This window comes from Emys orbicularis, chromosome 4 (genome assembly GCF_028017835.1).
Source record: "Emys orbicularis isolate rEmyOrb1 chromosome 4, rEmyOrb1.hap1, whole genome shotgun sequence".
Taxonomy (NCBI): Eukaryota; Metazoa; Chordata; order Testudines; family Emydidae; genus Emys; species Emys orbicularis.
In genome coordinates this window covers 138,700,541-138,725,465 of record NC_088686.1, presented here as the reverse complement: position 1 = coordinate 138,725,465, position 24,925 = coordinate 138,700,541, and the positions used below count along the sequence as shown (strand labels likewise).

Below are 24,925 nucleotides of genomic sequence, written 5' to 3'. Positions count from 1 at the left end.
ATCCCCTGCTCAAAGCAGGACCAAAACCAACTAAATCATCCCAGCCAGGGCTTTGTCAAGTCGGGCCTTAAAAACCTCTAAGGAAGGAGATTCCACCACCTCCCAAGGTAACCCATTCCAGTGCTTCACCACCCTCCTAGTGAAATAGTGTTTCCTAATATCTAACCTAGACCTCCCCAACTGCAACTTGAGACCATTGCTCCTTGTTCTGTCATCTGCCACCACTGAGAACAGCCTAGCTCAAGTCATCCTCTTTGGACCCCCCCTTCAAGCAGTTGAAGGCTGCTATCAAATCCCCCCTCACTCTTCTCCTCTGCAGACTAAATAAGCCCAGTTCCCTCAGCTTCTCCTCGTAAGTCATGTGCCCCAGTCCCCTAATCATTTTCATTGTCCTCCTCTGGATTCTCTCCAATTTGTCCACATCCCTTCTGTAGTGGGGGGACTAAAACTGGACACAATACACCAGGCATGGCCTCACCAGTGCTGAATAGAGGAATGGGGAATCACTTCCCTCAATCTGCTGGCAATGCTCCTACTAATACAGCCCAATATGCCGTTGGCCTTCTTGGCAACAAGGGCACACTGCTGACTCATATCCAGCTTCTCCTCCACTATAATCCCCGGGTCCTTTTCTGCAGAACTGCTGCATAGCCAGTCAGTCCCCAGCTGTGCATGGGATTCTTCTGTCCTAAGTGCAGGACTCTGCACTTGTCCTTGCTGAACCTCATCAGATTTCTTTTGGCCCAATCCTCCAATTTGTCTGGTCACTCTGGACCCTATCCCCACGCTCCAGCATATCTACCTCTCCCCCCAGCTTAGTGTCATCTGCGAACTTGCTGAGGGTGCAATCCATCCCATCATCCAGATCATTAATAAAGATGTTGAACAAAACTGGCCACAGGACCGACCCCTGGGGCACTCTGCTTGATACCGGCTGCCAACTAGACATCGAGCCGTTGATCACTACCCGTTGAGCCCGACAATCTAGCCAGCTTTCTATCCACCTTATAGTCACTTCCCTTCCTCTTCATGTCTTTTTTCCCTCACACCCTTTGTCTATTTAGACTGTAAGCTGTTTGGGGCAGGCGCTGTCTCTTACTAAGTGTATGTAGGGTGTCTAGCACAATGGTGCCCTGATCTTGGTTGAGCTACCATAATACCAATAATAAGGAGAAGTCATTTTTATATCGTCACCTTTTCCAGCAATGACAATTTAAGTGCTCAATCTTTACATCAGGTGGGCAACCACATGTTGAAAAGTGAAACAAATGATCCTGCCACACCTTTGCATGCATCGTCACACTGGTTGTTTGTGGAAGTGACGGATTAGCAATCTCCCAATTTGCATGCACAAGTCTGACCTGCAAACACTCTCCTATCTCATTTATACCCTAAAACGTTAGAGCAGCTGAAATCGCCATTTAATATTATCCAAACCTTCTTTACATTCTTGCTAGCTGAGTCACTTCTTTTATGTGACATGCCGAGGCACCGAGCACAAGTAATGAACCCAGCTCAACTGGAAATAGACAGACATGAATATCACATAGTAATGAACAAATGCATCATAAATATATATTGGCCTCTTGAGGAAAAATATAGAAAACCCAGTGAAGGATAAAACAGGACAGAGAGAGAAAAATGACAATATGAAATTGATTCAGACAGATGACTAAGGAATCTTGCATTTGGCTCGAAATATTACCCTCTTCACAAAATAGAGAGCTGCACGTTATGAAGCATTGCATAACATGTGTTGCACACCGGTTAAATTACATAAATATAAAGCTAATATTTCATCTCAATGTGTTTGGTGATGGAGCGAGAAGAGGCCAAAGAGTGTGCATGTTTGCATATCCTATGGTATTGCAAGCAGGCTTCGTCCTTTCCCAGCCCAGAGTGTTTGAAGCAGCGTCAACTATTCTGGGATCAGAGACAGACTTGGATATGACTAGAAGAGGGGGCTGGGAAGGCATCCCAACTTCTGGGTCTGCCCATACACACTGCCTATAATAGACCGGGGAGGATGCTGGATGCCTGCGCTGTGGTGGCCCTGCCTGCGCTCTGCCTCTTCCCGTCCCTGCTCTGTCCCTTCCCCGAGGCCCCCCACCACTGCCTGGTGAGTCCCTCCTGTCCTCCACTCCACCTCCCTCCTCTATAGCTCCCCACCACTCCCCGCATCAATCCTCCTCCACCCCACCTCCCCGCGAGACACCCCCTCCCACCCGCTGTGTCCCTGCGGGCAGAGGGAGCCTTGCAGGAGAGGGGGGGAGGAAAGGAAGGACATGGGGAGTGGGGGAGGGGACCAAGGAGGCGGGGCATGGGGCGGAGCAGAGGTGGAGTGTGGGCAGGGCCGTGGGCAGAAGAGGCGGAATGGGGAACTAGCCTCCCTCAGGGGAAACTTCACCCACTGTCCATGGCTCTGCCATTAATTTCCCATGGAGCCTTAGGTGGATACCTTTACACACCCCTGTATCTTAGTACCAGCCTGCAAAATGAGAAATAGCAGCTGCCTTTGTAAAGCACTCGAGATGCACTAGGATAAAGTGGCAGCTGTTAAAAGCTGCACACAAGACAGTCGTAAATGCACAACAACTTTATTGAACCTACAGACTTACGAACACCACAAATTACCCTATACTTACATGGCAATAGATGGTGCTCTCTCAATACTCATCTATCTACACATATACCAATGCTGCTTTCTCAATATAGGAAATCAACTGTACTACTGCTGGTAACTACTGGTAAATATTGACTTTTTAATAGCCAGCCCTGGGTCAAAGTTTATCTTATCCTTGTCTTGCACCCATGGTCCATCTGGTCCAATGCCCTGTCTCTGACAGTGGCTAGTACCATCTGCATCAGAGGTGGGTGCAAAAAACCCTTCAGTGATGGGACAGTCTGCCCCCAGGGGAAGCTTCTTCTCAGCTCGTTAGTAGGTTTATGCCCTGAGGCAGCAATGTACATGCAACAGCATTAATCCGAGACTTTGGTAAATACTGTAATGGCAGGTCAAGTTGATAATGCACCAGAAAGAAAACAGCTTGAATGCTTACTGGCAACTACAATAATGAACATTATCACATTATGAAAATACGAATGTACTCCAAAGACTCAGGACGGGCATAAAGAATTGAAGCACAGCTGTGTTATGGAGGAGATGGCAGGCCTGCACACATGCAGAGGAAGTATAAAGGCACACCAAGAAATTTGGGACTTTAATTTTAAATATTTCACTGAGAAAGATGCCAGGAAAAGGCAGCATTGCCTCGCTTTGATTATTCCAAGGAAAGCAAGCCGGCTGTTGACTGAGGCGTAATATACTGATGCAAGCTGATTTCAGGTAAACTTTGTGGCTTGACAAACTGCCAGAGTCTCATTCACACCGCTCCGGCAGCGTAAAGGGGCTTTGACATCGGAATACATTACATGCCCCTTTATACTAGCAGAGCGGTGCAAAGGGGCCTTAGAGTAAAGAAAAACCTGGCCCCTATGTATATTTTTATATATTCTTCATTCACTGAATCTGGTTTGACACCACTGTAACTCCACTGGCTTCAATGGGGCCACTCCATATTTACACCAGTATAAGAGAAAGAAGAATCAGGCCCAACCTATTTTCTTTGTGTAGACGCTCAGCACGTTGGGCGCACGTTGCGCTCTTGAAAATCTGCCTGACTCTGCCCCCATTGAAGTCAATGGGAGTTTCTGAATCATTGGCTTCCAGAGCTGGACCAACACTGAATCCTTTTGAAAATCCCAATCCTACCTAGAAGGTCCAAGGGCCGGGTTTTTCAGAAGAGCTCAGCTCCCATTTACGCCCCTAAATAAGGGCCAGATTTTCAAGGGACACTTCTGGGCAGAGCTGCACATACACCCAACATGTGGCGCTCTCCTGAATATCTCAACCCAGCTGTGGGTGTTGAGTCCTTCTGAAAACGTGTACTCAAATAAGACGAAACAGACATGCATCTTGGGGCTGATCACACATTCCTTGATGACCCAAGCACTGTTATATGGAGATATACCCATCTCATAAAACTGGAAGGGACCCCGAAGGGTCATCGAGTCCAGCCCCCTGCCTTCACTAGCGGGACCAAGTACTGATTTTGCCCCAGATCCCTAAGTGGCCCCCTCAAGGATTGAACTCACAACCCTGGGTTTAGCAGGCCAATGCTCAAACCACTGAGCTCTCTCTCCACCCCCATATATTTTTTTTTAATAAAAGGGTTGGAAGAGACCTCAGGAGGTCATCGAGTCCAACCCCCTGCTCAAAGCAGGACCAATCCCCAGACAGATTTTTACCCCCGTTCCCTAAATTACCCCCTCAACAATTGAACTCACAACCCTAGGTTTAGCAGGCCAATGCTCAAACCACTGAGCTATCCCTCCCTCCACTGACGCCCTTTGATGCATATGTATCTTGTATACAGCCATATTACTCCACCAGTAGCTGTAGGCCAGATTGTAAATACTGCAGCAGCACTGCTCACTGAGTAACTGCTCACTGTGGTGAGTGACACAGCCTGGCCTGTAATGTAGGGTAGCGTTCTATTGCTCCGTAAATAAATGTGTTCCAGTAGTTACTGCAGGGGAGCAGGGTTACTTCTGATAATACAGTGACTAATTACACTGCAGTTATACTGTAATTACAGTGTAATTAGGCTCTCTGATAACCAAATTAACACTAATTCACATAACCATAAGGTTAACTGTATAAACGAATTATGGCGCTCGGTCTTCGGTTAATACATATGTGTCTAGACTCCAAGTACATTAATTTACACTGTAATTGCTAAGTCAGATAGTTAACTGTCCAGTTACCTGCAATTATCACAAATTCATTTGTCTTAAACCACAGCCACGCTAGATTTGGAGGATGACTCTAAGTCATTATAATCATTGTATTGGGAAGCCAAAGGGGGAGTCAGGATTCCTGGGTTCTTATCCTGACTGTGCCATTGGCTCACTTTGTGACTTTAAGCCAGTCACTTTCCCGCTCTGTCTCTCATTCCCCCAATGGGGAAATGAGACTAATAGAAACAGCTTTGCAGCTGGGTTGCTCAGGAAAGAGACTCTCACTTCTGTGGTTCCCATCACATCATCTCTTAAAACAGCCTCAAGTCTACCCCACACCAACCCTCAACATCTGGCTGGATTCCCCGTTGAGTGATTGGGCGGAACATTCAGTGGAGTGGCATCTGCAACTAAGGTGAAACTCCCCCGACGCCGGGGAGGCAGGCATGAGGCCTAGGCATTACTTACATCCCAGGGCTCAGCGAAACAGTCCCTCTGCACAGGAGTGAACTTCACCCCTCATGCAGCTGGCTCACCAGGTCTAATCACTATCCTATTTCAGCTTATCACGTGGGCACTCACATCAGGTCAAACTTGTTGCTTAGTGGGAGCAAAGTCATTGTGGGGTCATGTGACCTGCTTGATCTCTGGAACAAAGCAAAGAACCCAGGGGAGGCAAATAATTTGGCCCCTTAAATATCCCCCTCATTCCAGAGCCCTTCCATGGGGACAGCAATGAAAACAGACGACTTGCCATATTGTATCGGACCCACGGTCCGTCTAGCCCTTGGCGTGTCCAGTATCTGGTCTCCAATGGTGGCTAGTAATAACTGCTTCAGAAGAAGGTAAAAGAAACCTTTCATAGGCAGTTATGACCTGGATGCAGACCTGGGTTCCCTCAGCCCCTATCCCAGCCTCAGAAGCCCCTTGAAATCGGGCACGCCTTTCCTCAGAGCCATCCCCTTGCTGTGCTGAATTTGCGTTGGAGCAGACAGCTCTTCTGGCCGTGGCAGCGTGATGCAGCAAGGACAGGTGGTGCTGAAAAGATTTATAGACCTCTCTGTGGCAGAGGATGAAGCTGATGGATGGAGGAGGCAGGTGAGGGGCTGAACACACAACCTCCAAGGTGAAGCAGAACTGTAACCTTGGGTTCCTCCTGGCTTTAGGTTGATTGGGAATCCATAGGCAATTTAGTGCCTCAACTAGAAAAATGCCAGATTTGAAGCCTTATCTAAAAGCTGTTGAAATCTACGGGAGTCTTTCTGCTGACTTCAGATCAAGTCCTTAGGGAGGACCAAATCCAGGCCTCATGGTCTGATGCCATAACCCTCAAGGAGGAACATCCAACAACGTTCTTATCCAGCAGAATTTCCCTCTCCCTGCCCTCCTCCAGCAGCCCCAGCTCCCACCAAGAACAACACAGGGTCCTTGCAAGTCAATCTGTTGGAGCTACATTTAGCTTCAGTCCACCCTAAGTAGAGCTGCAGCTTGCCCCAGTGACACACCAGTCATCTCTCAACCCTAACAGACAAAACCAGGTTCAGCTTCTGGAACTCTGCAGATTCTTGCAATAGTGTCTCCTTAAGGGCAAAAGAGCAATTACCCAGCACCACCTTGTGAAGTCTCTCCGAACAAAGCCCTTCGAATATGCCAACTGATCCTGCCAGGGTCTGCCCTGAGTCGAGAAACCCCTCTGACCCACCTTTCCAAGGTGCTGAGCACCTGCAACTCCCATTGAAGTTCACCCCTTAAGAACATTTTTATAGACCTTGAGAACCCTGTCAGAACCCAGCCCCAGAGAAAGGAGGGAACCACCAAGAGGAAACTGTAGCTCCCACAACTCGGGTCATCAGGTAGAAAACAAACTACATTTTAACACAGCCAAACGCAAGGTCATACATCTAGGAACAAGGAATGCAGGCCACACTTCCAGCATGGGGGTGGGGGTATATCCTGGAAAGCAGGGGTCAAAGTGGGCAAGCAACTCAACATGCGTGCCCAGGGAATGCGGTGGCTAAAAGGTCTAATGCAGTGGTCCTCAAAGTTTTGTACAGGTGACCCCTTTCACATAGCAAGCCTCTGAGTGCGACCCCCCCTTATAAATTAAAAATACTTTTAAATATATTTAACACCATTATAAATGCTGGAGGTGAAGCAGGGTTAGGGTGGAGGCTGATAGCTTGCGACCCCCCATGTAATAACCTCGCAACTCCTGAGGGGTCCCGACCCCCAGTTTGAGAACCCCGGGTCTAATGTGAGCCTCGGACGTGTAAACAGGGGCATGTTGAGCGGTAGCGAGGAGGCGATTTTAGCTCTGGATATGGCACTAGTGAGGCCAATACTGGAATGCTGCATACAGTCCTGGTGTGCACATTTTTAACAGGTTATTGACAAACTGGAGAGAGTGTGCAGACAAAAGCCACAAAAACAACTGGAGGGCTAGAAACAAAAATATGCTTTACAGTGAGACTTAACGAGCTCAATCGGTTCACTTTGTCAAAAAGGAGACTGAGCGACGACTTGGTTACCGTGTACAAGTACGTTCCTGGGGAGAAAATAACAGGTACTAGCAGAGAAAGGCACAAGAACCGATGGCTAGAAGCTGATTTAGTTGGGGATTGGTCCTGCTTTGAGCAGGGGGTTGGACTAGATGACCTCCTGAGGTCCCTTCCAACCCTGATGTTCTATGATTTTATAAGTTAATGCCAGACAAATTCAAATTAGAAATAAAGCACTAATTTTTAACACTGACGATGATTAATCATTGGAACTAATTACCAAGGGCAGTGGTGGATCTGCCATCTCTTGAAGTCTTCAGATCAAGCCTGGAGTCTTGTCCGGGAGATATGCGTTAGTCAAACATCCATCCTGGCTCAGTACAGGAGTAACTGGATGAAATTCTCTGCTCTGCACTATGCAGGAGATCAGACTGGATGATCTAATGGTTCCTTCTATCTGGCCTTAAAATCTATCAATAACAAATGCCACTCGCTCAGGTATGTCTACACTGCAATTAAAAACCCGCAAGTGGCCTATGCCGACTGACTCAGACTTGCGGGGCTCAGGCTAAGGAGCTGGTTAATTGTTGTGTAGACATTCAGGCTCGGGCTGGAGCCCAGGCTCTAGGACCCCGCGAGGTGGGAGGGTCCCAGAGCTCAGGCTGCACTGTCTAAACTGCAGTTAAACAGCCCCTTGGCCGTAGCCCCATGAGCCCAAGCTGGCACAGGCCAGCCAGGCATGTCTAATTGCAGTGTAGACACACCCTCAGACTCCGTATTGGAGGCAGATCTCTAAGAAAGGGCTACCGCACTGGGGGAACAGGCCTGAGCCACAGGACAGCAAAGCCACCCTGCTGGGATAGAATCCAGGTGCCATTTGCCTTTAAAATAAAGTCTTTGCTCCAGGCACATCCATCAGGAACGGAAGCATCAGTCAGTGGCCACTAGCAGAGGCCGGATGCTGGACTTGACGGATCAGCGCTCTGACGCAGTACTGCAAATCCAGTATTCTTAACACCTCCTCTACCACTGCCCCTACCACCAGCATGACAGACTGTCTAGCTCCAGGGCGGGCACTCACACAGCACCAGGGGAATAGGAGCCCCCCCAACCTGTGCAAGCCGGGCAGAAAAGAGCTCTTCTCTTGGATGGCAAATCGGTGTGAGAGAGAATGCAAAGCGACAACAAAAACCAGTTACTTTCCCCTTTATTCTGCTGGTTGTCAGATGAGTCGTGTTATCATTAGGGTTCAGATGGGGCTGCTGCTTAGCACTGACAAACCCCACTCGGGTTAGCAGCTAAGCTGTTAATGGAGAGCAAGAAAAACCCTTTTTCTACGCTAACAGCACACTCCCTGCCTCCCTCCCCCTTTCTCATGCACACACAGCCTGCATCCAGACAGGCACAGATACACACACAAGCACTGTCACTCCCCCAGCTATGGAGTCACAGGTATGTCTAGTCACATGTTCTGACTGCTATGTGCCACATATCTCTGAACATTCATATGCACGTTCAAGGTCTACAGAGATGCACCCAGACATACACACACACACACACACACACACCCCTATGCGCACACCCACAGGTCATACACCCCCAGGTATATGCAGACAATCAACACGTACACACAGTGCTAGGTGTGGCCACCTTTGCCCTGAGTAACACCCGTAGACCCGCTCACGCATGCACAGATGCAGGTGTATACACACAAAGTACACCCACATGATCACAAGTACAAGTGCATCCAGGAACAGCCACACCTGCCTGCTCTGAAGCACACACGCACTCACGTAAGACTGCAGACCTGCCAAAACATTCTGCTTTTCAAGTTAAAATCCTAAAGAGCAGCGATTCCCGGTTGAATCCCTAGACGGACTCTTCTGCATACTAAAAGCACAGCCGGTTCTCAGAGCCACAGCATTACAGAGACATTGGATTAACGCAGTTCCTATTTATAGGGCTTTGATTAGAAGCTCGTCACCTAGAAGTTTTTATTCCCGTTATCCATTTATAAGGCCGTAACACAGTTTGACTTGCGCTAGATGGACTGGTGTCCCACAGATCTTGCCAGAATTTAATGTGCCATTCAGATACAGTTAAATTAGTAATAGGCAGCAGTCGGTGCACGGCAGGACTCTAACTGCCTCCAAAAACACTCTTTAGTTCTCATCTCTCCATGGATTATTATGCAGCAGATAGTCAAAGAAACGCAGAACAGGGATAGGCCAAGCCGAGCTCTCCCCACTGCCAGTCCTACATCATTTCCTGTAGCATACTCCTGCTAAGAGAGGTTAGCACCGAGCGAGCACCCCACAGACAGTATTGCAGCACCGCTGCCCACAGCGCCTCCTGCTGGGAGATGCTGGGACTTCCCACGCCTGGGCAGCTCTTTCCACCGTTTCCTATGGCGCCTTCTGTCGGGAGAGGCTGGGTGCAGAGTAGCTGTGAGATGGCCCCCAGCTAGTGAACTTGCACGCCTGTTACAGGAGTGCTCGGTATTCACATGTATGTCAATAGTTAGTTAGTGGATAAGGTGCCATATCAGCTCTTAACAACAGCGCCTCCTACTGACAGAGGCTGGGACTGGAGTAGCTCTCTGTTCTCCCCTTGCCCACCCCCTCTCATTGCTCCTGCAGGTTTCCCTATAGAGCTTGTTCTGGGAGAGGCGAAGACCTAATTTTCACCCCCACAGCTAGGGCTCCTGTCCCACTCCTTTCAGAGTCTCCTGGTGGGGGAGGCTAGCACTGGTGTGGCTCAGAGCTCCCCCTCCAAATCCAGGACTCCCGCTTTATTCTCCACAGCAGCCCCTCTTGGGGGAGGCTGGAGCCGCAGCAGCTGCAAGCTCCCAGAATGCAGCCGGCGCTCTCCCCCTACTCCCACTGGCGATAATCCTTTCTAAGCATCCGGCGGCACCCGTCAGCAGAATGCTTTCCGATTCCTGACAAATCCTTGCAAAGAGTTTTGCTGAGCACAGACTTTCAGGCTGTCCAAAGTCTATAGACAAGTTAAAGCACCTGCCCCCAGGGATAATTCCACTGAACTGGGAGAACCAAGCAACGGTGCCAACTTTATTTTCCGTTAAAACCTAGTAGTGTTTGGAAAAAGTCTTCTCTCCTGGAAAGTGCCCCGCACAGTGACTGATCTGGAAAGGCCGGGAGAGTTGGAATAGGCTCACTGGCTGGGCCACAGCAAAGCCCCAACTTATTCCAAGTCTCCTTACACACAGCGAATGCGTTTCCTAGCCACTTACACAGAAAGAACTGCAGCCAGCAGACACTACGGTCCAGAAACTGCTGTGGACTGACTCATGGATTCCAAGACCAGAAGGGACCATCCTTCCCTGGAACTCCTACATAGCAAAGGCCATAGAGCTGCCCCCCAAAAAGTTCAGACACCAGATCTTTTAGAAAAACATCCAGTCTTGATTCTAAAGTTGCCAGTGATGGAGAACAAGATCTAGATCTCTTGCTGGAGCCCAAAGGATGGACCATGCTCCCCCCGGTAGCGATGTAAGCTCTTTGGGGCAAGGACTGTCTTTTCATTCTGTGATTGTACCGTGTCTAGCACAATAGGGTTCTGCTCCATGACTGGGGCTCGTAGGTGCTACCCCAGTACAAACCATAACAACAACAGGAGTCACTGACTCTGTAGGGCATATTCTGGCTTGATTTACCCCTTGTATAACCCAACTAGCATGGGAAAAGTCAGCAAATAATTTGGCCCTGTGTCTTGAGATAAAACGTGTTGTGTTGTGTGCATGCCATCGCCAACTTGAAAACAGCTGGGGCATCTCTGTTGGCAACTGAGCACCAGCAATCAGACTGGAAACAAGACATACATCTTTAACTGAGAGAGTCACGCTCTCCACCCTTGTTTTCTTTCAATTTCAGCCATGGGGGCTCCTCTCTTGAAAGGGGGAGCTAGTAATACCACAGCAGAGGTGGCATCATTCTGCCAATGCCACGAGGAGGGAGAGAGGGGAAAGCACTTGTGTTGTCATGGCAAGTTCAAGATGGGGCCTAGCATCCTGACCAGCCTGGGTCACAGGGAGCTTGTTTCAGCACAAAAGGGAAGGGGTGGGGGAAGGTTTCCCCACTGCAACAGCTGGGGCGATGACCTTGCATCCCTGCATTGTCGTGGCTGTATGTCTCAGGACGCTGTCACAAGTCTGCAGCCCCGTGGACACACAGGGAGAGAGGGCTCCGCCGTAGTGAATATGAAGGCGTGATCCAATGAGGCTGCTGGACACTGACAATCCCTGTGGTTCTCTCTGGCTCGCCAACTCCCAGACTAAAGCAGCCTCTGCTACTTCAGACTCCAACACCAGGTCTCCTCTGAGTCCTGGCCTGGATCACACAGTACCCGATGGGGATAAACTACAAAGGACTGCATTGCTCTTGCAGACAATTTCTCCCTGAGCCCCTAATGTTCCTCCTCAGCATCCTATCCCCCCATCTCACTGGCCTCCAGGAGCAACAGGCAGCACAGCTCACACAAACAGAGTCTTAATCAAGGCTTTGAAATTTATGTCGTGCCTGGTTCATCGTTGGTCCAGAATCATTTTTTTTTTTAAATCCCCCAGCTGTAGTCACTGGTTGCCAGCCTGCAAAGGGATGATTTATACTTCAGGGAATGAATCAATACAATATGTGGCCAAAGACATCTTTAATCTCGCAGAAGGATTAGGCTGCAGAGGGGGACGTCAGTAGCAGCCCACAGCCGTTCCGTTCAGATTTCAATTTGAAGATCGGCGCCTCTCTCCCTTCTTTTCTTGCACTGCAGCTAAAGACGTTGGAAACATCAAACCTCATTTAGCAGACGGGCGCTGCTGTGATTGGCTGGCTACCTGTTCCATGCTAGCGACAGGGAAGGGTGCCCGGGTACTGGGGGCTGCCTGGGGAGAGACCCCGCTGGAAGGAGAGTTCAGAGTTAACAGAGGAGATGCAATGCTCCACGGATGGGGGGAGATGCAGCCCCACACTCTGGGTCTGTTTGTCAGCTGTGACGGTGCAAGGGGGCCACAAGGCAGCCAGGCAACACTCCCCATGGGGAATATCCCCACTGGCACATGCCCCTTAGGAACCACCCTGGAGCCGGAGAGGCGTCAGGGCAGGAGAGGGAGGGGCGGCTACTCCTAGTCACTCCAATAGTGGCTAAGCAGCTGCAGACAGGTTAAGTCTGCCCCCAATACTACTCTCACCTGTGCCAGGGGCTGCACCAGGGGAGGGGCATTGCCATCCCAGTGGTCTCTGCACATGCCCAGGGATGAGTTGGGGCCTATATATGTGCCTGGAGAAGAGATGCCCACAGCAGAAGCAAATAAATAAAGCTTGAATTGTCCCATCACCCCACAAGGCTGCAGAGCCCCCGAGCCAGGATCAGGGCCCCTGAGTAGTGGGGGCAAGGACCAGGAACAACTGAACAGGAGACTGAAATCCCCCTCTCTTCCCAGGAGAGTGGTTCCTCTCTCTGAGCCAGGGGACCTTTTGGTGCTGGAGCTAGGGTCTATCTCCATCCTCGGAAAGGGTGACCCCTCCATTAGGGTGAAAGCCCTTGGAAGGGGAGAAGAGGAGTAAAGGAGAGGGCTGTCTTTCCTCTTCATCCCCATCCCGCATTGCTTCTTCCTCCCTGGACTGCTACGCCTCCCTTCGTCTCACAGGGGGAGAACGCACACGTTAGGCTATTTGGGGATTTAGCACAGGGAAAGAGGATGAGGTGGAAACAGGGATAAATCCAGAGACCCTTGTTCAGGCGAAACTCCAATGGGCCCAATCCTGAGCAAGCAAAGACATCAGGATCCATCCCATTCCACATACATTTCCTCTCTCCATCACAGGTGTTCTAGTCGCATTTCAGTCCATCCCATTCCACATACATTTCCTCTCTCCATCGACAGTGTTCTAGTCGCATTTCACGCTGATTGTTCCCTTCGGCCTGACTCTTCACATGCCCCGTGCCAAACACTAGCATCTCTCAATTGCACCTGGGTCGTGCACCGGACCCTAAGACCCCCTAGGGTGGATCACGACTGAGGCTGAATTGTATTAGCCTAACCACGTGGACAGAGCTTGATGTCACATTAGCACACAAGTCCCCCACAGGCTGCCCCCCCAGTTCAAAAGCAGCCTAACCCCCACTGCCACAGATGGACCTCAGGAAGCTACAACATTCTCCCGACAGGCCGCAGCGGTCGCTGTTTCCCAGATGCTAACAGGCGCTTCCCGATTCCGCCATGCTGGTAACACAGCAGAGGCCTGGGTGCGGGCTAATGCAGCACCCTCCAATGGGCAGCTGTTACCACAGCAGATCGAGTCACAGCTGCCTCACACAGTTTGCACTTGAGGACAAGTGCCCCTAGGATGTTCCTTAACACACAAGATGCTTCATAAAAACCAGCCCTTTCCCCTCCAGTCATCACCACTTTCTCTGCTAGCTAGCCAGAGAAGGGCCATTCCTCACCTGCTTGATGTATTCAGCCGTATGGATGGATCAATGATTGAGAGATATTAGAGGTGGGCCTAGAACCCTTGTCCTTCAGCTTCTAAACTGAAGATGTTGCTGTCCAAGCTTAAAGACTAGCCTCACTAACTCAACCCCAGCTATATCCAGATATGTTCTATCCCCCACTTCCTTGCCGTTCCCGACACCATGATCCATAATGCAGCTCACCCCCAAGAGATCCAGATGTATTTTGCTCCCAGACCCCATTTCAACCCCATGGCCCATATCTCGGCAGGAAGTTCACTCACCATCCTCTCTGGACTTCTGGATGAAGGCCTCCACCCCACTCTCGCCATAGCTTCCCTCGGAGGCTAAGGTGGAGACGTAATTCCACTTGAGCTCCTTGACTATGTCCACCATGGCTTGGGCCTGGTAAGTGTCGGAGGGCACAACGCGGGAAAAGAAGTCGTACCGACTGTTGTCGCTCAGGTCGGGGGCAGTGGAAGCGTAGCTTATCTGGGGTATCTGCGGGGGCAAGGAGAGAAAGGTCACTGAAATAAAGAGGAGCAAATTGCAGGAGCCTTAGACCACAAGCCGTCTCACTGGCATGACACGGGACGGCTTGAGAGAAGGCACACAAATCACACAGCAGGTGCAACATTTGAAGAAGGCAAGACTGGGGTGTTGTGGATATCTGATGTACCAAGGGATGAGCATTGTCGACTCACATTCACAATCGTTGTCTACCCTTGTGTTTTAAAACCCACGAGTCCTATTTTTTTTAAACCTATTTTTCTCGCTATTGGAATAAGTGCACCATCGGTCACCACTAGAGATAGAAGCCAGGACTTAGATTCCCAACAATACTGCACCTTCCTGGGCACTAAGAGATGTTCACCAAGCCTTGGCCTTCAAATAAGGGGGCTGGGAAGGAAGAAAACTAAGGCTTTTGCTTGCATGCTACCAGGGGATACGCCAGTGTTCCCTCCAGCAGCAGTTCTTCAGGAATCTGATCTGGGCTTCTCTCAGTCACAGCATCGTGAGGGCTCTTCGGTGCAAGCAACTCAATGCCAGCAGAACACCGAAAGTTTTTCCCAGCTCTCTACCAGCACCTGAGCAATAAGGGTGGTGAAGCTAGGGAGTGGACAAGTGTTTTGTAGATGCAGCTAGGTGCCATAAGATCATAAGAGTGTTCTTGTACAGAAACTTTCCATCCACATCTGAAAGCACTTATTCATAGATTCATAGATTCTAGGACTGGAAGGGACCTTGAGAGGTCATCGAGTCCAGTCCCCTGCCCGCATGGCAGGACCAAATACTGTCTAGACCATCCCTGATAGACATTTAGCTAACCTATTCTTAAATATCTCCAGAGATGGAGATTCCACAACCTCCCTAGGCAATTTATTCCAGTGTTTAACCACCCTGACAGTTAGGAACTTTTTCCTAATGTCCAACCTAAACCTCCCTTGCTGCAGTTTAAGCCCATTGCTTCTTGTTCTATCCTTAGAGGCTAAGGTGAACAAGTTTTCTCCCTCCTCCTTATGACACCCTTTTAGATACCTGAAAACTGCTATCATGTCCCCTCTCAGTCTTCTCTTTTCCAAACTAAACAAACCCAATTCTTTCAGCCTTCCTTCATAGGTCATGTTCTCAGGACCTTTAATCATTCTTGTTGCTCTTCTCTGGACCCCCTCCAATTTCTCCACATCCCTCTTGAAATGCGGTGCCCAGAACTGGACACAATACTCCAGCTGAGGCCTAACCAGAGCAGAGTAGAGCGGAAGAATGACTTCTCGTGTCTTGCTCACAACACACCTGTTAATACATCCCAGAATCATGTTTGCTTTTTTTGCAACAGCATCACACTGTTGACTCATATTTAGCTTGTGGTCCACTATAACCCCTAGATCCCTTTCTGCCGTACTCCTTCCTAGACAGTCTCTTCCCATTCTGTATGTGTGAAACTGATTTTTTCTTCCTAAGTGGAGCACTTTGCATTTGTCTTTGTTAAACTTCATCCTGTTTAACTCAGACCATTTCTCCAATTTGTCCAGATCATTTTGAATTATGACCCTGTCCTCCAAAGCAGTTGCAATCCCTCCCAGTTTGGTATCATCTGCAAACTTAATAAGCGTACTTTCTATGCCAATATCTAAGTCATTAATGAAGATATTGAACAGAGCCGGTCCCAAAACAGACCCCTGCGGAACCCCACTTGTTATGCCTTTCCAGCAGGATTGGGAACCATTAATAACAACTCTCTGAGTACGGTTATCCAGCCAGTTATGCACCCACCTTATAGTAGCCCCATCTAAATTGTATTTGCCTAGTTTATCGATAAGAATATCATGCGAGACCGTATCAAATGCCTTACTAAAGTCTAGGTATACCACATCCACAGCTTCTCCCTTATCCACAAGACTCGTTATCCTATCAAAGAAAGCTATCAGATTGGTTTGACACGATTTGTTCTTTACAAATCCATGCTGGCTATTCCCTATCACTTTACCACCTTCCAAGTGTTTGCAGATGATTTCCTTAATTACTTGCTCCATTATCTTCCCTGGCACAGAAGTTAAACTAACTGGTCTGTAGTTTCCTGGGTTGTTTTTATTTCCCTTTTTATAGATGGGCACTATATTTGCCCTTTTCCAGTCTTCTGGAATCTCTCCCGTCTCCCATGATTTTCCAAAGATAATAGCTAGAGGCTCAGATACCTCCTCTATTAGCTCCTTGAGTATTCTAGGATGCATTTCATCAGGCCCTGGTGACTTGCAGGCATCTAACTTTTCTAAGTAATTTTTAACTTGTTCTTTTTTTATTTTATCTGCTAAACCTACCCCCTTCCCATAAGCATTCACTATGTTAGGCATTCCTTCAAACTTCTCGGTGAAGACCGAAACAAAGAAGTCATTAAGCATCTCTGCCATTTCCAAGTTTCCTGTTACTGTTTCTCCCTCTTCACTGAGCAGGGGCCTACCCTGTCTTTGGTCTTCCTCTTGCTTCTAATGTATTGATAAAACGTCTTCTTGTTTCCCTTTATTCCTGTAGCTAGTTTGAGCTCATTTTGTGCCTTTGCCTTTCTAATCTTGCCCCTGCATTCCTGTGTTGTTTGCCTATATTCATCCTTTGTAATCTGTCCTACTTTCCATTTTTTATATGACTCCTTTTTATTTTTTAGATCATGCAAGATCTCGTGGTTAAGCCAAGGTGGTCTTTTGCCACATTTTCTATCTTTCCTAACCAGCGGAATAGCTTGCTTTTGGGCCTTCATAAAGGCAGGCCTGTATCATTGCCCCTGTTTTACAGGTGGGGAAACTGTTGCTGCTTTGTATTTTCTCCCACAAAAGTTCTTGGCTTTGCAATAGAGCCAAGCAGATAGGGGAGGCTCTGGAGTCTCCCCTAGAAGAAAAGAAGCCAACCCTCTTCTCCTGAAAAATACAAGAGGAAAGAAGAGAACACAACAAATCTAGATCAATTCTAAACCCTTCTCCCAGGCCCTGCCGCAAAAGAGAGGAACTAAAGGGCTTGTGTCAACTGGGTTCGATGCTGCCTAAACAGCTGGCAAAACGGTTCTGTGATGCTTTAATTTCTCCCTCTTTTTATCTCCTCTTTTCCCCCCACCAGCCTCTCCTCCGCCCACGCTTTGAGCCTAATTATGTCAATCTTCAAAGGGGACAGCCCTAAATTCCCGGAAGAGGGGGGGAGACCACAGAGCAACTGAGCTATCAACAAGTCTCTTTGATTGCCTTTGGAGTAGCATGTGCCTGGCTGGCTGGCCGGCAGAGAGAGGTTAACACCTCCCGCACCCCCCCACCCTACCGCTTTCTGTGTATAGTATGCTCTGCATTGGCCTGTCAGGCCACTTTGATCTCCTCTGTGTGCTCTCTGCATGCTTGACAGGGTAAGCATTCTTCGCCAGTCAAGCTTAGGACCGTTTCTCAACTGACAAGGCTTGGAAGCAAAAGTACAACCCCAGAGAGCAGAGGCCCGGCCTTAGTACAGTCTATATCACCACCACCAGCCCGCGGTGGCAGGAAAAGCCCCCAAAAGGCTCCTCTTGCCGAGATGACCTTGCCCACACTCAGAGAAGGGGAGGAGCCCAAAAGGGACTGGGGTGGACTGATAACTTGGTGCAACTCAAGGGGGACACGGATGGGAGAAGGTTCCTCCATTTGGCCTCTGGGAAAGAACTCCACCACAAGAACAGCAGCAGCTCCCTATCAGGAACCACAAAGATTAACTAAATATGAGGGGGAATAACCAAGAAAAGGGCCAGGGGACCGGAGTGGAGGCAGCCTATTTGAATTCTGGGGAAGATGGGCGGAGTCCACCAGAACAAAAGGCCCGCCCCCCTCAGTCAAAGGAGGAGCCACAGAGCGCAGAAATCAATTGATTACTTGGGATAACCAATGGAAAAGACAGGGATGGGGTGAAGATCAGAGATACCAAATAAGGCAACCAGGAGGAGCGGCCAAACAGAGAATCCCAGACAATGCCAAGAGGAACTCCGCCTGCCAACCATGACAGCAAGGCCCCATAGCCTTAGAGAGCCTCTCCAGGATTTAGTTTTGGCACAGTCCACCATCCAAGCGAGCCTGGGAGAGCGAAAGGGCCCTGACTTCACCCTCTGCTGGGTGTGGGTTCTGAAATTCTCCCCAAACAAAGCAATAAATATGCCTTTTAAATTAATCAGAGCTGCCTTGCATTGAATGGTGCATTAGAATGATTTATGATCTTGAGCTGCTTAGCACTTATATAGCACTTCAAAACGCTCTGCAGACATTAATTAATCTTAGAGATAGAAAAGGCCTATTAAATCAAGTCCATTCTCCCCTCACCAACCCGCTGTTCCCGTATAGAAGATGTATCCAATGTTAAATTGGTAGTGCGCTTTCTCAGCTACAGTTTTGTTCGCTTCAGGCTTATGTTGCTACCACACCTGGTTTCCTAAAGCGCTTTGCAAACAATGCGTACAGGAATCAATCCCTCCACCACTTAAATGCAGCCACCTCTGGGGTGGAATTCAACAGCTGTCTAACAGCACACAATAATACAGTGCAGCACTTGAGGGCAGGAAGTGAAGAACAACAGTGGAGCCCAATTAAAACTTCAGGGGATTTTTTATTTTATTTTATTTTATTTTATTTTAAAAGACCAGGGGGAATGTAGTTACCTGAATTGGAGTGTTGCCAGGATACGAGGGTATCACTCCTATTGTAGCCAAAAAAAATTGAATTGCTCGGGACTCTTTAGTGAAAAGGATCAGGAGCTGGGTTTTGCATCTCATCTGAAAGATGGTCTGGCAGTACAGTGCCCTCTAACACCATGCTAGAGCAATGGTTCAGAACGGATTGAGAGCAGGGGTAGCAAGGGAATATTACCTAAACCCATCTTTCCCTTCTGGAAACCAGGAGTCAAATCTGACTTGGGTTACCAAAACCATCAGTTTAGGAGCTACAACCTAAACTTTTGTCCAATTTTGTCCCCCACTCCATATAGTTCAAAAACAGGGAATAGCCCCATAATACTGCTAGAGGTTATAGCAATGCTGCAATCAGCCCAGGCTTCTTGGATATATGCTGAATGCAGGCAAATTGGCACAGGCTGTGCTCAATCTGAAGGAGGCATAACACCTGTATCAAGCAATCCGGTAGCCCACAGCCTAAAAGCAGAGGCAGAGGGAGGGATAGGTCAGTCTGACCTGAGCCTGGGGAGCAGATTTGATGCCCAGAAGCTGCACGCTAGGCTGTTCATAATGAAAGCTATAAGATCAAGCAATTGTAGTGTTGGCCCTAAGCTTGATTATACCCCTCCCTCTAATTATTGGTACACATGAATCTGTTTGCTCCTGCATAACTAGTGGTGTAACCCAGTGCTCTTTAGGGGGATCACCCACAAGCCGCCCTTGCCCATGTGTTTCAAAACCAGGAATCTATAGGCCACCTTCCTGATGAGGCAATTACTAGGAGGTAGCCTGGCAGAGCTGTCAGGAAGACTTGTGCTAAGTGGGGCACCCAAACACCCTGGCACCGAGAAGCCTATTGGTACATGGCCTGGAGCTCAAGGGCAGCATGGACTTGCACAGAAGCAGGCACTCTTCCCTCCCAAAAATCAACGCACACAAGCCTCATATTTTCTTGTGTTTATGTTGTCCTTGATAGACGAATAGAAATTATTTGTTGGCTGAGTCACCAGCAAATGAAAACAAAGACCCAAGGCATTCACAGAGCCATTAGAGGGGAACAGCAGACACGGGCTGTGATCTGTTAGAAGAACACAGCAAGGACTGCAGGCTTCCCACTGAAGTCCTCCGGCAATGCACCCCCAGGACTGACACAGTAGGGTGTCTGCATCCCAGCGCTAAGGGGTTAAAAGCCCAGCTGAGGGTCTCACTCCAGTGAACAGAGGGGAATGGCCGTCAGACGCTATCCTGCAAAGGAACACCCCGGCATCCTGCATTCTTGCCTTTGACCTGAAGGGGGCAGCACACAAAGAAAGCTCTCACGTAAAGAACCCCAGATGGCAAATCCCCATTTCTACCAAATCCCATAGTGGGTGCTCCCCTGACACACAGCATTCCCTGTGGACAGAGCCCTCTTTTCTCCTCTTCCTCCTCCTCTCTTTCTTGCTCTGGTTGGCTCTTTTCCCCTCGCTGCATCTCTCAGATTCTCTTTATTTATTTGCTTTTCTCTTTCACTCTAGTCCCTCTCTCTCTATTAAATGTAATGCCAGTGTTGTAAACCCACGACTCCACCAGAATGTTAAAAGGCCCTTGTAAAGTGGTGGCTTCTCTTTTAACTACCTGCAAAAAGACAGAGAGAGAGAGATTGCAGAGAGGAGAGGGACAGAATCTTTATCAGGGCACAAATAGGATTATTCTGTGTGACAATCTGCTTTGTGCTCCATTCCAAGAGGCTGTGATCTGCTTATTGGATATCTGTGACCAGGAGAGAGAGTGTGTGTCTGTGTGAGACGCGTCATTAAAATTCTGCTCAGCCAATGAAGCGCTCATCTTGTAACTGGTTTTTGGTGTGTGTGTGCAGGGGGGGTTGTTGCCCGTCTCCATTTCTTCTTCCTTCCTTTCTCGTGGAGACAGAGAGGGTGGAAGTTGGGCAGTCAAAAATGACACACATACACAAGAGGCATTGCATGATTTGCAAGAACGTGGGGGGGGGGGGGGAAGGGGTGAGAGAGAGAGAGAGAGAGAGACAGAGAAGCAGTGCTGGAGTAGGCCTGTGTATTTGTGTCCAGGCGTACATGTGTGAATGCCTCCGCATGGGTGTGACTTTGCATGTGTGCCGCAGTGAACAAGGAAGGAATGGCTGTGAAGCTGATTTAGGGCACGTGGGCATTGGAGTGTGTGCAGTGGTGAGTGCTTGTGAGTGTGAGTTTACACATGGGTTAGCATGCCTATGTGTGTTTGTGAGAACACCTGCCTGTGTGAGTTTGGGTGAGTGTGTGCATCTGGATTAGAATGTGCCACAGATGAGTGTGTGCAGGTGTGTGCGTCTGGATTAGAATGTGCCACGGATGAGTGTGTGCAGGTGTGTGCGTCTGGATTAGAATGTGCCACGGATGAGTGTGTGCAGGTGTGTGCATCTGGATTAGAATGTGCCACGGATGAGTGTGTCAGAGTGCGTGAGAGCGGTAGGGCTGTTCCAGTGCAGAGGTGGGGTTGGTAACGTCAAAGTCCCTGCTGTCAGGTCACCCCCTAGAGCAGGGGAATCATGGAAAGACACTGCAAAATCCAATCCGCTGCCCATCTTTCTTCCAAGCACCAATTCACCAGGCCCACAGCTGCTTAATGGAGTGCAGCTCCCACCTTCTGAAGCTGCTCATAGGCTTCCCAGCTCCCCTGAGACCCATGTTGAACTCTGCCTTTGTAAAAGGGCCTCTTTTTAACATCCCCGGACACTAGAGAGATTTACAGTTAGGGAGGCGGGCACAAAACAAAGAAGGAGCCTTGTGCTGGTACCCAGGACTACAGCTGCGCAAACAGATTAGTGGTTGGCAGGCGATTCCAAAAACTTTGTGTGTGTGGGAGGGGGCGTGTGTGTCATTTTGGGTTGCCCCAAAACCAAATTTTTTTTTAAATTTCAGCAAATCGTATAGTTGGGGGGGGGGAAATGGTTTGGGGCCAAACCGAACTTTTTTTTCTGGTTTTTAATCAAACGGAAGGAAAAATCAAGACCAAGAGTCATGCTGAGGCTGAAAAATCCAAATGTTCCCATTTTGATAATGTCAAAATGGAACATTTCAACTCCTCGGAATTTTTGCTGGTTTCTCCCTAAAGGAGCAATTCAGCGAAAACGGGACCAGGTGGCAAAATGCTTCAGTGTCGCCAAATCTACATTTTTTTTGACAAAAAAAGTTTTAGATGAAAAAGTTTCATCCTGCTCCACCAAGACCCAACATCATGAGTGTCAGCGTCCCCAACCTGTAAGATATCTACCTGGCCCTCATCACTGTCACATCAGAGCATCTCCCAACCTTCAATGCATTTATCTCGCACTGCCTCTGTGAGATAGAGCAATGCTATTATCCCCCATTGGAGAGAGAGGCTAGGGGACTTTTGCTCAAGGTTACGCAGGGAGCCCATGGGGAAGCAAGAAACTGAATCCAGGTCTTTCCATCCTAGGCTAGCACTCTAACCACTCAACCATCCTTCCCCTGAAGGTGTCATCTCACCCATAGACTTCAGTATGCCCTGGGCGCTTAGTGGCCATGGGCTGCTCAGACTCAGTACGTTCACAGTGGGCCCATCCTATCTCACGCATCCCCAGGGTCTCAGAATCCAGATGAGTTTCTGAGCAGTGGAGTCTGGGCTCCCAGCCTTTCCCCCCACCCTCCAGCATCTGCCTCCCAGCGGCAGCCTCATCTTCCATCCATCAACTTGGAGCTCATTGTGCATTGTGCCTCGATCCTGATCCCATGAGCAGGAGCCAGCACAAAACCCTGGCACTCAGAGAGCCGCTCGGCTCTGCTTGTGTCTCTTCAGATCAAAACCCAGCCAGACGGAAACAAGAGCATCCCTCTTCCCAAGGGGGAGGCTGCGGGAGCAGGGGCGAGGAAAAGAAAGAAAATGCCCTGGTTGAACCTGCCTGCTGCTTCCAGGGTTCAGCCTCAGACTTTGAGATTCACCCACTAACACCGGGCTGGTCTAGCTTCCCAAAGTGGGTTTGGGAAACAGCACTAGCAGAATTCACACCAGTCCACTCCAGGATTTTTTTTTTTTATTTTTTTTTAGTGGAGATATCCTATCTCCTAGAACTGGAAGGGACCTTGAAAGGTCATCGAGTCCAGCCCCCTGCCTTCACTAGCAGGACCAAGTACTGCCCCAGATCCCTAAGTGGCCCCCTCAAGGATTGAACTCACAACCCTGGGTTTAGCAGGCCAATGCTCAAACCACTGAGCTATCCCTCCCCCCCTGGATGAGGATTGCCTCATCCAGGCCAGGACTTAAGGAGCTCCTGTGTAGTGAGGCCCAGGCTAGGAGCTAGATAGAGCCTGAGTCTGTCTGTGTCCTGTAGCCTCAATAAACAATCCCCTTTATATTCATTAGCGGGGAGACCTGTGTCTTCTCAGCTGCAAGTCGTGTCATAGATGCATATACAAACAGGGCACGTACACCTGCCCACACACGCAGTTCCCATGTGCGATATGGGTGCCTGCATGACAAGGGAATCACAGCTATGTACAGAGACACCACGGCATCGCTGGGGATTGAACCCTGGTTCTTCACGGGCAAGCAGGGCCGGCTCCAGGGTTTTTGCCGCCCCAAGCAGCGGGGAAAAAAAAAAAAAAACAAGCCGCGATCGCAATCGGCGGCAGCTCCAACACGCCGCTTTCTTCTTCGGCAGCAATTCGGCGGCAGGTCCTTCCCTCCGAGAGGGACAGGGACCCTCCGCCGAATTGCCGCCGAAGAGCCCGACGTGCCACCCCTTCCCCTTGGCCGTCCCAAGCACCTGCTTGCTCAGCTGGTGCCTGGAGCCGGCCCTGCGGGCAAGTCCCTACCACTGGAGTCAAAAGAGTACCTTCCCTAGCTGTGAGTACATAGCAGGTTGTTATAGCCAGAGGGGCCAGGCACGACAACACAAACTGTACAAGTGTATTACACCCGCGGACATCTACAGACATGCCACATGCACACACGGTACATACACAAGGTGGAAACCCAAATCCTCACACGGTTCCCATATGGAATATGGATGGTCAGAGGGAAGATCAATGGGTATACGCCAAGATAACCTTTGACCTCAACACAGCTGGATTTAAACCTGACTTTGATCACAAACTTCAGTGACCTCAACCTAGCTCCTAGGAGTCCCTTGTTCACACCTCAAACTGAGCAGGATTTGCTACGTACAGCTGGTGTTCTCTATACGAGTGGCCCAGGACTGCAATAGCAGAGGGTGCTGCAGGTCAAGATTAAGGTGCACTGGGAAAGTTGGGGGGCAGGAGTCCTCAGTACTGGTGTAGCAGAGAGTACTCAGAGCTAGGATTGAAGTGCATGGCAGGACTGCAGAGGAGTTTGCAGAGCTATGCCTCCCTTTAGCTAAAATGCCATGAGTCAAGTCCCTCTTTTGGAGAATTTGGTCTGCAGATTTTGTTTTAGCCTGTTACTAAACCGAGCCTAGGAAATGCCTGTTGATCTGCAAGCTACAAACTGTAAGCTCTAGTTTAAATTACTGAGCAAACCAACAGAGGGACTTTTCCTCTATAGCCTGCTTTGGATGTGCGGGGGGGGGGGGGGGGGAGAGGGAAATAAGCTTCCAGTTCCCAAATGACAGTTTCATAACAATTCTTCTGCCCGGGTATTTTTTTTTTTCCTTTTTGATCTCTTGTTCTACAATAGCCTAACTCCCGACATCAGCTATTTTCTCAGATGAAAGACAAAAGTGCTTTTAGATACATAAAAGCAACTGCAGGCAGGGAATTCAAAGTTTTTAAAAGAAAAAGAACGAAGGGGGAAAGACAATTCTACTGCAAATAGAAGCAGCACCTCCTGAGACCCCAAAAAACCTGAAACACACCAGCGTCTGAAATCCAGCCTGTCTCACAACACGACCGAACGCTGATCCTCCTGAACGGCTGTCCCAGCGTCAGAAAGGGCTGACACTCTTTTCCTCTCCCGGTTTCTCAGCAGCCACACGATTCCCTATTCCCCCGGAAGCCAG

The 24,925-nt window shown here is 49.1% G+C and overlaps 1 protein-coding gene across 1 annotated transcript in view; it reads right to left on the bottom strand.

Moving 5' to 3' along the window:
- Positions 1–24,925, bottom strand: part of GRM4 (glutamate metabotropic receptor 4) — a 183,302-nt gene that overhangs the window by 119,426 nt on the left and 38,951 nt on the right. Inside the window, exon 2 of the mRNA XM_065403414.1 lies at positions 14,051–14,267. Coding sequence (XP_065259486.1) covers positions 14,051–14,267 — 217 coding nt within the window. The remainder of the gene's footprint in view (positions 1–14,050; positions 14,268–24,925) is intronic.